This window comes from Elephantulus edwardii, unplaced genomic scaffold, assembly GCF_000299155.1.
Source record: "Elephantulus edwardii isolate Elephantulus edwardi_28Jun2011 unplaced genomic scaffold, EleEdw1.0 scaffold00284, whole genome shotgun sequence".
Taxonomy (NCBI): domain Eukaryota; kingdom Metazoa; phylum Chordata; class Mammalia; order Macroscelidea; family Macroscelididae; genus Elephantulus; species Elephantulus edwardii.
The window spans coordinates 839,200-852,604 of record NW_006400034.1 but is presented as its reverse complement, the minus strand read 5'-3'; the positions used below and the strand labels follow the sequence as shown (position 1 = coordinate 852,604).

The 13,405-nt window shown below is 49.3% G+C and overlaps 1 protein-coding gene across 1 annotated transcript in view; it reads left to right on the top strand.

Moving 5' to 3' along the window:
- Positions 1-10,602, top strand: part of SLC43A3 (solute carrier family 43, member 3) — a 28,005-nt gene extending 17,403 nt beyond the window's left edge. Inside the window, exons 6-12 of the mRNA XM_006900446.1 lie at positions 82-221; positions 2,710-2,804; positions 5,321-5,494; positions 5,712-5,831; positions 8,880-9,066; positions 9,678-9,801; positions 10,510-10,602. Of these exons, the coding sequence (XP_006900508.1) occupies positions 82-221; positions 2,710-2,804; positions 5,321-5,494; positions 5,712-5,831; positions 8,880-9,066; positions 9,678-9,801; positions 10,510-10,602 (933 nt within the window). The remainder of the gene's footprint in view (positions 1-81; positions 222-2,709; positions 2,805-5,320; positions 5,495-5,711; positions 5,832-8,879; positions 9,067-9,677; positions 9,802-10,509) is intronic.
- The last annotated feature ends 2,803 nt before the right edge of the window (positions 10,603-13,405 follow it).

Genomic DNA, 13,405 nt, shown 5'->3' with positions numbered 1-13,405 from the left:
GTATGTGCCCCAAGACTCTTCCTTGGGAACGGGGGTTCCAGCTCCTGCCTCTGACACTGGCTCTCCCTGCTTTTTCTGCAGCTCCTGTATGAGCAGGGCATCAGCCTCAGGGCCTCTTTCCTCTTCCTGTCCATCTGCAGTGCCTGGCACATCGGGCGCACCTTCCTCCTGATGCCTCGGGGGCACATCCCCTACCCTCTGCCCAGCAACTACCACTATGGGTAAGGACTGCCCCCTGCTGACCCCTGGCCAGGCTCTGACATGGGGCAGAGGTAGGGGTAGTTATACAGAGCTCTAGAGCCCCAAATCGGAGAGGGGGGGGGACCCAGTTCAGAGAAGCACTTTTTGCATAACAAACGACCCAAACCTCAGCGGTCTGAAATATTGTGCATTCATGCTTTTATACAAGGAAACTTTGGGTGGCACAAGTAGTTAAGCACTTGACCACTAACCAAAATGTTGGCAGTTTAAACTCACCCAGAGGCCCCTCGGAAGGCAGGTCTGGTGGTCTGCTTCAACTTGACCCCCAGCCTTGAAAACTCTGAGTGCAGTGTAAACACATACACACACACACACACACACACACACACACAGTCAACTCAACAACAGGTGTAACAGCTGGGTTGGATTTTGTGCTTATGAGTCTTTTGGGTAACTGCATAGATCTGGCAAAGGGCCAGAGTCAAATGGTCTCTACAGGGGCTAACCCAGCCTCTGTGGTCATTTGGCAGGCCAGCTGGGGGTGTTGGCTGGTGTAGAGTGGCCTCATTCATAGATGGTTTGTCTGACAATTGGGGGTCAGGGATGACTGGGTCAAGCACACAGCCACTGAGTAGATTTCCATTCCAGGCCACCCCATACTGTAGAACCACCCCATAAGGTTTCCAAGGCTGACTATCTTCACAGGAGCAGACCACCTCATGGTTTTCCCTGGGAGCACATGGTGGGTTCGAACTCCTGACCTTGTGGGGGAGCAGTCAGATGCCTTCACCACAGCACCACATGTGCTCTTCCTTCCAGGAGCTTAATTTGGGCTTGTTCACATGCTGGTTATAATGTCCCATGAGGCAAAGCAGAAATGTACAAGGTTTCTGGAGGCCTGGCCTTGGAGTTGTATAACATCACTAACCACATTCAGTGGGTGGGAAGGCAGCCTACGTCTCCCATTGGGAAGAGCTCCAAAGGCTAATAGCAGAGACTAGAAACCCATGGGGCAGGGGTGTGTGTGTGTGGGGGGGGGGATGGGGAGGAGATTTGTGACCGCTTTTGTGGTCAATAATTAAGAATGGCAGAGGGAGGGCATTCATTGCCTATTTGCCCCTCTTTGCCGGGCCCCATGTGTTCAGCCTCAGAATCCCATCTTCAGAAAGACACCCTTATTTCCATTTTCCAAATGAGAAAAGCCAGTACTCACAATATTGAGTCTGAGCCATGGTCTCGCTTCTAAGGAGAGGCGGGGCTGGGATTTGAACTCAGGCCTCTGTGACTCTTCTGACTTCCACTGGCTCCCAGACTTGGCTCCGAGAACCACGTGGTGACCCTTTTCTGTGCTCCTTAGCTGCTGGTGAGTTGGCCCTGGCCCCTGGTCACCCCATGCAGACTGGTGCGACGTGCTGCCTGGCCCTCCGTGCTCACTCTATTATGTTCCATAGGATGTTCACTTGTTGGTCCCTCCATTGTCATCCAGAGGGTTTTAATCCACCAATTTTCAGAAGTCGGTTTCCAGGCCTTTCTTCCTGGTCTGGAAGCTCCACTGAAGCCTGCCCATTGTAATAATGGCATACAAGCCTCCACGGGCTCACTGTGACAGCACGTGAGATGCCCTGACCGGGAAGAGAACGTAGATCTCCTCTCTCCTAGGCAAGCCTTTGACCACAGCGTCACCAGTGCCTCTGTGCCCAGTGCGTTAGAGCCGTCTGTGACTCAGAGCGACCTGGTAGGGCAAAGAAAATAGAATTTCCTAATCCTGTTTCCAAGGCTGCCATCCTCGTACAACCTGGCTGCCTCGTCTCTCTCCTGTAGTGAGGCTGGTGGCTTTGAACCAGTGACTCTTTGGTTAGTAGCCAAATGCTTAATCTACTGTGCCACTTGTTGTAATCTTGTTGTTATGGGCTGTTGAGTATGACTCAGAGACCCTATGAACGACAGCTCTGAACCCTGTCCTCTCCTATGTGGTCATCATCTCCGACACACTGGGGGGTCCCTCTTGCAGCCACTGTGCCAGTCCGTCCAGCTGAGGGTCTTCCCCCTCCTCCGCTGAGCCCTCCACCTTTCCAAGCAGAATGTCCCTGTCCAAGGAATAGCCTTTCCTCACAACATGCCCAAAGTATGTGAGATGAAGCTTCTCCATCCTTGCTTCCAAGGAGCATTCTGGCTGCACTTTTCCCAAGACATCTGTTTGCTTTTTTGGCAGTCCATGGGATAATCCGCACTCTTCTCCAACACGGTGCCACTGGGGCTTCATAATACTTCATTGGAGATCTTTTAAAAATGCACAAGCCTGGCTCTCCCCCTGCCTGTTATGACTTAATCAGTCTGCACTGCCACCAACATGAGAAAGCTAGAGACAGAGCATGCGTGCGTGTGTGAGACAGGCATCCCAGGTGGTTCCCGTGTAGATTTGGGGCCCACTGCCCTATCCCTTCTGGCCTGAGTCTCAGGCTCAGTTCACAGTCCTGAGGCTGAGTGGTGGGGTTTCTGTCTCCATAGCTTGTGCTCTGGGAAAGAGTCCGTCACGGAGAAGAAAGTGGCTGAGTCCAGGGAGATGGAACATCAATCCAAGGATCTCGTGTCCTCGAAGGAAGGTAAGTTCAGCCTGTCAGCTCGTGCCCCTTCAGAGCCCTGACAGTCCTAACTGTTGTCAGGGACACGCCAGGGAAGGTGAGGCAGAGGAAAGACGTTAGGGTCTGCCTGTCAGCCTCCTCATTTGATAGAAAGGTTCCATCAAGGGCCAGGGCTCGCCTAGGCTCGCGCAGAATCCTGAGCAGAACAGGTTCAGGGTCCTGTCTTCTCCACCTTCTTCTCCTTTTCAGCTTCCTCCTGTCCTCCTGAGATCTGCTTCCCACTTCAGGTATACCTTGGAGATATTCCTGGTTCAATTCCAGACCATGGCATCAAAGCAAGTACCCCTATAAAGGGAGTCACACATATATTTGGATTTCTCAGTGTCTGTTGATACTATGTTGTTGTTCTTGTTAGGTGTCATCAAGTTGACTACAACTCAAATTGACCCTATAAACAACAGATCTATCCTGCACCATCCTCCTCATCTCTGATGTCCCCAAGCCCCCTGCTGTAGTCACTGTGTCAATCTGTCTTGTTGACGGTCATCTGTGAAACATGCAATAGCATTATGAAGAAGTTTGGAATATTGTAAGGATGACCAGAAGGTGACACAGAGACACCAAGTGAGTGTGTGCCATTGGAAAGGTGTTGCCTGTACACTTGTTTGGTACAGGGTCGCCACCAGCCTTTGACTATCAGGTACACAGTATCTGTCACCAGCACCATAGCAAAGCACCATGATACAGGATATGCCTGTATTTGCCTTCCCTTCATGCCCTGCTTGGTTCCGCAGCCCTTGTGTTCCCATTGCAGTGTTGTTAGGTATGGTAGAGTCACCTTCAATTCATAGTGACCCTGTGTAAAACACAAGAAAGCCTACTTCATGCTGCCGTCCCCACCATCTCCGCTCTGTTCAAGCCCATGGTTGGCAGTCACTGTGCCAGGTCAGTTCCATGAAACTTTGCCCTCACACTGTCTCCTTTGCCTCATTGTGTCTTCTTCCTCCTCACCCTACCTCCCTAGCTTCCTCCTCTCCTCCTTCTTTGGTTACAGACGTCACTAATCGTGCTAATCAACCTGGCTAATTAAAGCCTAAATGGGAGAGTTTGAGATAGCCACATAATCAGGGGAGAAACGAACTTGCCAGGTAGAACCAAGACTTTGTGGATTCCATGTCTAAAATCATGGCCAGTCGGCCTCTGTGGGGAGGACCATCAGACTGGCCAGCTGTGAACTCTGAAGCCTTGCCCCGGGGTGAGAAGCTGCACATCTGATTCACAGCCCTGTCTGAATCATGTCAGTCATGTGGACCTGGGCAGGGCAGCGTCCCAGGAAACTCAGGTGATTGGCTGCAGAATAAAGGAGAGGAATGTGAGGTGAACCAATAAAATGTGACTGATACAGTCCCTTCTCTCCCTCTGGCCTTCATGTCATCATTCTCTCCTTCCTTTCATCATTCTGGCTGCAAATGATTGGGAAAGTGTTTGTAGACAAAGTGCAGGCATATCTTGCTTTATAGATAATGCAGTTTTTACAAGTTGAAGATTTATGGCCTCCCAGGGTTGAAGAAGCCTATTGGTGCCATTTTTCCAACAACATGTGCTCCCTTCAGGTCCCCGTGTCACATTCTCAAGATATTTCTAGCTTTTCAAATGTTGTTTTTGCACATTGAATCGATTGTCTGGAAGCCAAACTCCACCGCACATTGAAGCGACTGTCCAGAAGCCAAACCCCACCACCCTAGAGTCGATTCCATCTCAGTGTGTGACCCTGAAGCAGGTTTCAGAGTCTGTAAATTGCGTAGGATGAGATTGCCCACTTATCTCCCTCGGAGCAGCTGGTAGATTTGAACTGTCTGCCATGGGGTTGGTAGCACAACTCCTTGTCACTAAGCCACCCGAGCTTCCTCAATAGACTATGTTATTGTTGTCATGTACTGTCGCATCAGAACCCACTCCTAGCGAATCCTCCAGCAGGTCCTTAGAGGCAGTAAATCACATGGGAGGAAATTGTCCATCCTCCTTCTGTGGGGCTGTGGATTGGCAATGTGGTTCCTTACACGGAGCCACCAGACCTGCTATCGTAGGCTGTTGAATGGTATAAACAGGGAGCTCTGGGACACTCTTTGGTACACAGCAACAACATAGTGTAAACACAACTTTCCTATGCACTGTTGTGTGCTGTCAGGTCGCATATGACCAATAGCTGGCCTATGAACGGTAGATCTGGACCCTGTCCTGTCCTGCTCCTTCCTTATTGTCCCCAGTAAACACACTTGAGCCCATTGTCATGGTCACTTCAACAACCCATCTTGCTGGGGTCTTCCTGTCTTTCACTGGTCCTCGTAGTAAGTAAGGGTGGGTGGGAACATTCAGCATGGTGTAGCCAGCATGACAGACATGTGGAGGGGTCTATGAGATGACAGGCGTGCCAGTGAGTTCTGGGCTAGAAGGGGCTTTTAAGGCTGCTTCTCTCTTGTCCCCCTGGCCCTTCTGCTTTGCTGGTGATTCATGCTGGTTCCTCCTCTCCCCATCAGAGAACCCCAGGCCTGAGCAGACGCAGGAGCTCCGTTCCTTCTGGCGCTATGCGCTGACCCGGCGCTTCGTCTGGCACCTGGTGTGGTTATCGGTGATCCAGTTGTGGCATTACCTCTTCATCGGCACGCTCAACCCTCTGCTGACCAACCTGGCCGCTGGGGACAAGGCGCTTGGTGTGTAATAGAGCTGAGAGGCAGCCCATCAGCTCGGCCGAGCTGGGGACTTAGCCCTTCAAGGGGCACAGAGAGTGGACACTGGACTCCAGGGTCTGTGTGCTGTAGGGGAGGGTCTGGGCATCAGGCAGGGCAGGGCAGGGTGGGAGAGAGTCCTCTCGTAAGGCAGTTCTAGAATGTTCTTTCTCATCCCCAAACCCCTCTCTGCCCTCTGCAGTCAGCACGTACACAAACGCATTTGCCATCACTCAGTTCTTTGGCGTACTGTGTGCCCCCTGGAACGGGCTGCTCATGGACCGCCTTAAGCAGAAGTACCAGAAGGAAGAGAGACAGACAGGTGAGACCAGAGCCCTAGAGGGTCAGGGGCCAGGATCGGAGCTCTTCCTTTTCCCGTGTGCTGTCTTCTCTAATGTTCTAACCTGCATCCATGCTTCCACTGGTTGTTTTGTTAGTTGCTGTCTCTCTGGCCCCCAACTCAAGGCAGCCCATGCACAGCGGAATGGGTGCACGGGCTTGAGTGATTCAGGGGGATGCCTGCCCAGGCCTGTACCACCCCCCATGGGCTGCAGATCACATCAACTCAAATTTTTAAAAACTTGTTTTTAGCAACAATGAATGACTGGAAACTGTAAGTCTCTGTAAAGGTTCATTAAAATGGATTGAAAATAAATAAATAAAAGAAAAATTAAAAAAATTATACCTAACACTGAGAAGAATAGCAATAATAGAATTTAAAAAAAAAAACCCAAAACAACCCAATTTATTTTTATTCTGATCTGAGTGCAAGTTTGCAAGGCAAATTGATATTTTTCATCCTGCCATTTATACGCATTTTATTTTATAACATCAGTTACAATACCCACAATGTAACTACACTTTCCTTACTTCATCCCTGTGATTCTTGTTTCCACTGATCCATCTCGCCTTCTCATTCCTATTGTCTGGGGTTTCTCTTGGGACAAGTGATACCCTTTTGAACTTAAAGCGGCTGGTTATTCTAAGGTCTGAGTGTCTTCCTGGTGCAATTGTTCATATTATAGGCCTGTGGATTGATTCGCTGGAAGTTGGGCCCATGGGGTAAGTTTTGTCCTAAGTTGGAAAGGTGACTAAGGGTCATAGTCTCAAGCGTTTTACCAGTCTCTGTTGGACCAGTTAGCTTGGCTGTGTCTATTGCCTGATTTTTCTAACTAATCTCACCAGATCTTTCTTTGCCAAATTAGTCGCAGTCTGGAAGTTCTGTATTTTGTTCAGCCAGGCATAGGGTTGCCATCAGCTAGAGGCCAATTCCCTGGCAACTAACAATAATAGCGTTATTGTCGCCCCTAAAAATAACATGTTACCATTGATGTTGTTAGGTGTCATTGAGTCGAATATGACTCGTAGAGACCCTGTGATCAACAGATCTGATCTTTGTTCTGTCCTGTACCATCCTCATCAGCTCTGACACACTTAAGCTTGCAGTCTGTGTCAATCCATCTTGCTGAGAGTCTTCCTCTCTTTCACTCACTCCACCTCTCCAAGGAATAGCCTCTCCTAGCAACATGCCCAGAGAATGAGAGATGGAATTTCATCATCTTTGCCTCCAAGAAGTGCTCTGACCACACCTGCACCAAGACATAACTGTCTGTTCTTTTGGCAATCCATGGGATGTAATAGTGCTCTTCACCAACACTACTACTCAAAGACATAAATTCTTCTTCTGTCATCTTTATTCACTCTACAGCTCTCAGATGCATAGCAGGTGATTGAAAAGACCAGGGCCTGAACTGGACACACCTTAGTCTTCAAGCTGACATCATTGCTCTTAAGTATTTTGAGGAAGTCCCTAACAGTAGACTTGCTCAGTGCAATTCATATCCTGATTTCCTGACTGCTGATGCTAAGGGTATTGATTATTGATCCAAGCAAGAGGAAATCATTGATAGCTTTAATCCTTTCTCCATCTATTATTATGTGGTCCGTTGGTTCCACGGTGAGGATTTCAGTGTTCTTGATGTTGAGGTGTAATTCATATGAAAGACATTTCAAGTCCTCCTCACTTTCAGCAAGCAAGGTTGCATCAACTGCATAATGCACTTCATTGATGAGTCTTCCTTCAATCCTGATGCCACATTCCTCTTCACAGAGTCCAGCTTCTCCATGAAAATTTCCCTGCTGGTCTCCAAAACAGCCATCTTTCTTTGTTGGTTTGTGTAAATTCAGATCCTCACACAGCCCGCAAAATGCATGTGGCTCCTGTGTCTTTCATGTCTTTCTATCTCTAATGGTGGTCCTCCTTTTATCTTGTCAATTATTTCCTGAGGAAATCGGGCCACTTGTCCTGTCGAGTCTGGCATCTTTGTCCTGTTGGGAAAGATTTGGCATCCTTGGGGTGTCGTTTAAAAATTTCCCTTGATTGAGTGTTTCCTGTAAACAGAAAGTACGATCAGCTTCTTGAGGAGATTCAGGGTAATACTTTTTTTAAAAGAATTACCCAGAAACGGAGCTGTGGGCTCCTGATGGAGCCGTCAGCAGGCCCCTGGTATCTGTCTCTCTTCTTATGCTATTACAATTGATCCCGGCTGTCAGTCTGATCTGTTCAGTGCGTAGTTTCCCATCAACTGTGTAACTAATGATTTTAGCAGCCATTGGTGATCAATGCTTAGACCTGTTATTTTATTAGGGTTGCAAACTCATGATTTTCTAGGTCTTTTATTCCTTCTAAGGAATTCTGGTGGTGCTGCAGTTAAGGTATGCAGCTGATAATCAGAAGGTCGACGGTTCCTAGTCACCAGCCACTCTACTAGAGAAAGATGGGCTGTTCTTCTGCACCTGTCAAGACTTAGAGCCTTGGAAACCGTGTGGGGCTGCTACCCTGTCCCGCTCGGTGAGCTGCACTCGATTCAATGGCATTGGGTCATGACATCGTTCCTTGTGCCTTTGTCTGCTGGAATTTCCCTAGAAAGAGAAAAGCATGCCTTCATTAACTATTTTGTGAGCTTGTCCAACTCAAGCAAGAAAAACAGAATAAGGGCTTGATGTTTCTCTGTTTTCAGAAGAAGGAGCAGGTGCCCTGACCACTTCTTTAGGTGACCAATGTTTATTTCTCTTTTTGAGTCTCATTTCTAACACTCCTGGCGTATCTCAGTTCTTCTTCATACTCAGAGTAGACCATCTTTGGTCACTGGGATCTGTGTGGGACTGGCGGTCTGTCCTTTTTCACACAATCCCGTCAGTTGTGCGCGGTGTCCCTTTCTCGACAGTGAGATTCAAGGTGACTCTCAGGGTCTCTGGTCGGACTGGTGGATGGACAGTGGCTCCTCCCTGTTCCCATCTTCCCTCCCTGCCTCCCCCCTTTGTCCTCCTTGTTCACCTGCAGCTGCCTCTTCTCCTCTTTCTGGATCAGATTCCTCGGACTCGATAGTGGCTGTCTGCTCCACGGTGCCCTCACTGGCCCTGACGTCCTTGCTGTGCCTTGGCTTTGCCCTCTGTGCCTCGGTCCCCGTCCTGCCGCTCCAGTACCTCACCTTCATCTTGCAGGTGGTCAGCCGCTCCTTCCTCTACGGGGGCAACGCGGCCTTCCTCACCCTCGCGTAAGTGGACGTGCCCTAGGATGGCAGTCATGACACACTGGGCAAAGGGGAGTGGGCTGGGGGTAGAGAAGTCAGGAAGTGACATGGACCTGGAGGTGGTCTGGTGAGGAGGACACGGTTTGGCAGCAGGTAACAATGGGGTGTTACCTGGGGGTGGAGGCTTGTGGGGGCACAAAGCATTCATGCCCTTGAGCCTTGGCATCTGTGGTCTCCTTTGCCTCCGCCCGCCTGCTGGTGAACTCCTGTTCACCCTGCAAAGCTCATCTACTACTTCCAGGCCAACTTTCCAAGGGAAGTGTTAGAAAGCAAGCTTCCTCCCTTCTTTATGCCCATGGCACTTTCTCCCCAGTTGTTTTTCTCTATATGCACACAGTTGTCACAGTTACACACACAGTTGTCAAGAGTGCCTTTATCTGTCTACGCATCTGTGTTTTGTTTGGAAGCCTCCTGGGCACAGCCTGGGCCTCTTTGCCTTCCCAAGACCGTGCTTTCTCTCTGTTTGTGGTGCAGGCTGAGGAGCAGGGGTGGGGCAAGGCTGTGGCATTGGTGGGTGGAGGGGGACAAGTGGAAGGACCCCTGCAGCTCACTAGAAGCCTATTGGTCCTCCTCAGGTTCCCACCCCAGCACTTTGGAAAGCTCTTTGGGCTGGTAATGGCCTTGTCGGCCATCGTGTCTCTGCTCCAGTTCCCCATCTTCACCCTCATCAAAGGACCCCTCCAGAACAACCCGTTATATGTGAGTACTGTGGCCTCTGTGTGTGTATGTGTGTATATTGCACCCTGATGTTAGACCAGTGAGGACAGACAGCCAGATGGGGCGGTTCCAAGGGTCCCCAGCAGGGTGCGTGCAAAGACCTGGCCAAGCTGGCCTGGTGTGGTCCTCAAGGTCTCCCACCTTGGTTTTACTTCTTAAACAAGGGTCAGTGGGCACGCCTCCCTTTGTCCTGGCAGTACCCAAGGCCACAGCATTAACACGGTACCGTGTGCATTGAGAGCCCTATGGATACACGATAAAGCGAGTCACACAAACTTTTGGTTTTGCTATTGCACATGGAAGTTGTGTTAATTCCTCCCTGTCGTCTACTAAAAGAGCCACAGCATGATGAGATGCTCAAAACGCCGCAGGACTGGATACAATGTGACACAAAGACACCAAGTCCACATGCAGTGTCGGAATAATGTGCCCACAGATATGCTTGAGGCAGGCTTGTCACAAACCTCCAGTCTGTGAAACCCTCAATTAGCTGTGAAATGCGTGAAAACACAGTGTGTCTACAATGGCAATGAGAGGACCCTTCGGGCACCATGTCTGAGTGGGAAGTAGGACATCAGTGATGTGGAATCCTGGGGCCCTGAGCGAGTGTCCAGTTCCTCCTCCAACTGTGAATGTGGTGAGGTGCCTCACTCCTGGACGTGGGCTCAGTCCCTCCTCTCTCTCCTCCAGGTGAACTTGACCCTGGTGCTAATCACCCTGCTGACCTTCGTCCACCCCTTCCTGGTGTACCGGGAGTGTCGGCGTCAGAAGGGAAGCCCCTGACCAGCTGCCTAGCTCCGAAGCCCTCCTCCTTAGCGCTGAGCACGCTTTTGCTGATTGATCTCCACCTTTGAGGAGATCATTCCAGAAAGACTTTGCCTCTCAGGACTACTTCTATTAAATAACCAGCTTTTTTATTCTGAAAAGAAACAGGAGATATTTAATGTCTTCCCAGGACTCCTGGTCAGCTGGAAAAGAGTCTCAGCTGGCAGGTGGATTGGCATCACCCAGCTCCAAAGCGGGACTGCCGGGGGTCAGAGCCGAGATGTTGGCAGACCCTGGACTCAGCAAGTGGTGATGTGATGAGGGGAGGAGGTGGGTCATCGACTAATTAGGTCTGTCTGACCTTGAGACCCTGTATAGTCAGAAGCTAATTTCCTGGTGGTGAACAAGATGTCATGACCGCAGCTGTGTCGCTGCTGTTAGCTGCCATTGAGTTGACTGTCATTTGGGACGACCCCACGCCCAGCAGTGTGAAACGCTGCCCAGTCCTGTGTCATCCTTATGATCTCCAGAATGTTCCAGCCCGTCTCTGAGACTCTTGTGCCAATCCACCTCACCGAGGGTGTCCCGTGCCTTCACATCCCCTTCTTTACAGTCCACTCGACGTCCCAGTGGCTTGTCCAGGGTGAGAGCATCAGAGAGTCTTCTGTTGTCGTCTGCGGCATGTCCATCGGTTCACTTTCTGAAGTAGATTGCCAGGCCTCTCAGTCTGTAATAGGCTGGAAGTGCTCCTGGAACTCACCCACCCACCACTATGGCTTGCTGGTTCTGGTGTGGACGTTTTCTGTGTCCTGGTAACATGGAAGCTGTCACGGTATGACAGACTGATGCTGGGTCCCCAGCTGCATCACTCAGCATTTAGAGGCGGTACTGACAGAAGCATGTCTGGAGGGGAAGCAGGTTTTGGGAGGTTGGTTGAGGTCCATTTGCTTTCAGCAAGCTCACGTCTTATCACTCTTATGTAACCCTTGCTGGGGGACTTAAAAGTCTGGACTCCTGGCACGAAGCCACTATTTTCACCATTGTCATAAAATCCTAGTCCCTCACTAGAGGACTCTGAGAAGTGCCTCGGTCCTGCTGCCACCCAGGACATGCCTTACGTGTAAGTCCCTCTAATAAACTCATTTGTTAGAACCGCAGAGTGTTTGCCTCCTTCTTCTGTGGCACAGTGACCTCCATATTTAGCTTCCGGGGTTTAAGAAGTGACACCAGCCCCCCCTCAAAGACACAAGCTGAGCTGGGGACCTGGCAGTGTGTTCAAGGGAGAAGGGGATGGGACGAGGTCCCTAGGCGTGATGTTAGAGGATCCTGGGTGGACTCTTCTCCTGTGCAGATAGCAGTTTGTCCATCTGTAAAATGAGACTGCTGGAGCTGGAGGTTCCTCCTGCAGCAGCTAGCTGTCCTTGGCAGTTCTGAGAACGTGACTTCAGAGTCAAGCTGTAAAGGGCATTGGGAATCAGATGACCTGGGACAGAAGGATTTGTGGGGAGACTGCTTTGGGATGCCAACGCCTTCAAGGGGATGATTATTTACACAGGACATGGAAAAACAAAAATATTTTCCCCCTTCCTCACAGGACATGGAAAAAGAAAAGTATTTTCCCCCTCCCTCTAAGGAATGGCTTTGTAGGAAAAGACAGCTTCTGTGTGAGGGAGCTCTGGTGGCCTGGTCCACGGGGAGTTGGGCTGTTAGACCAAAGGCCGTGCCTTTGCTGGTTTTACTCCACCAGCCGCTGTGAGGCAGAAGGGATGGGCCATCTCCTGTCTTGTCATTTAGAACCATGGAGACCCAGCGGAGGAACAGCTATGGGGGGTTCCTACTTGATGGCAAAGAGTGAGAGAGAGACTTAAAGTAACTAAGGCTTCTCTTTTTTAGTTGTTAATTTTAATGAAAATTGACAGAGACTTTGGATTTCTATTCATTCATTGTTGTTGCACTTTTCTCCCTGCCCACCCCTCCCCCCCAGTTCACTTTTCTCTTTGAAGAGTAAAAAAAAAAAATTCTTTCATTGTTATACAATCTTTCCCAAGTCCACTCCATTATGCAGCCTTCATTCTGGACTCTTGTCATGACAATAATACCTAATCATATATCTCTTTTAAACAGTTTTCTCCCTCATCTGTTTCAATGCAGTATACATTATTTATCCCATCTTTCTCAGTCTCCCCCAACCCTGATGTCAGTCCCATTTTACAACAGTGGCATTACACAGTATATGTCCTTTTGTGATGGAGATTTCACTCAGCATAATGTCCTCCAAGGTCACCCATTGTGTGCAATACTTCATGAGTTCTTTGTTTTTCAATGTAACATAGTCTTCCAACGTATGAATATACCACAGCTTCTCTATCCATTCATTTGTTGATGGTACTTAGGTTGTTTCCAACTCTTTGCTATTGTGAACAAAGTCACGATAAACATGTTTGTGCATATATCTGCTTGGGTGTCAGTTATGGTCTCTTTGGGATATATTCCAAGTAGTGGAATTGCTGGGTCAAATGGTATTTCTATTTGCAACTTTTTGAGAAAGTGCCACACCACCTTCCATAGGGGTTACACCATTTTACACTCCCACCAGCAGTGAATAAGTGTTCCAGTTTTTCCACAACCTCACCAGCATTTGTTGTTTGCTGTTCTGTTAAATTTTGCTATTCTGACTGGGGTGAGATGATATCTCATAGTTGTTTTGATTTGCATCTATCTTAGAGCTAGGGATTTCGAACATTTCTTCATGTGCTTTTTGGCCATCTGAATGTCTTCTTTGGTGAAGTATCTGTTCATATCCTGTGGCCATTTTTCAATT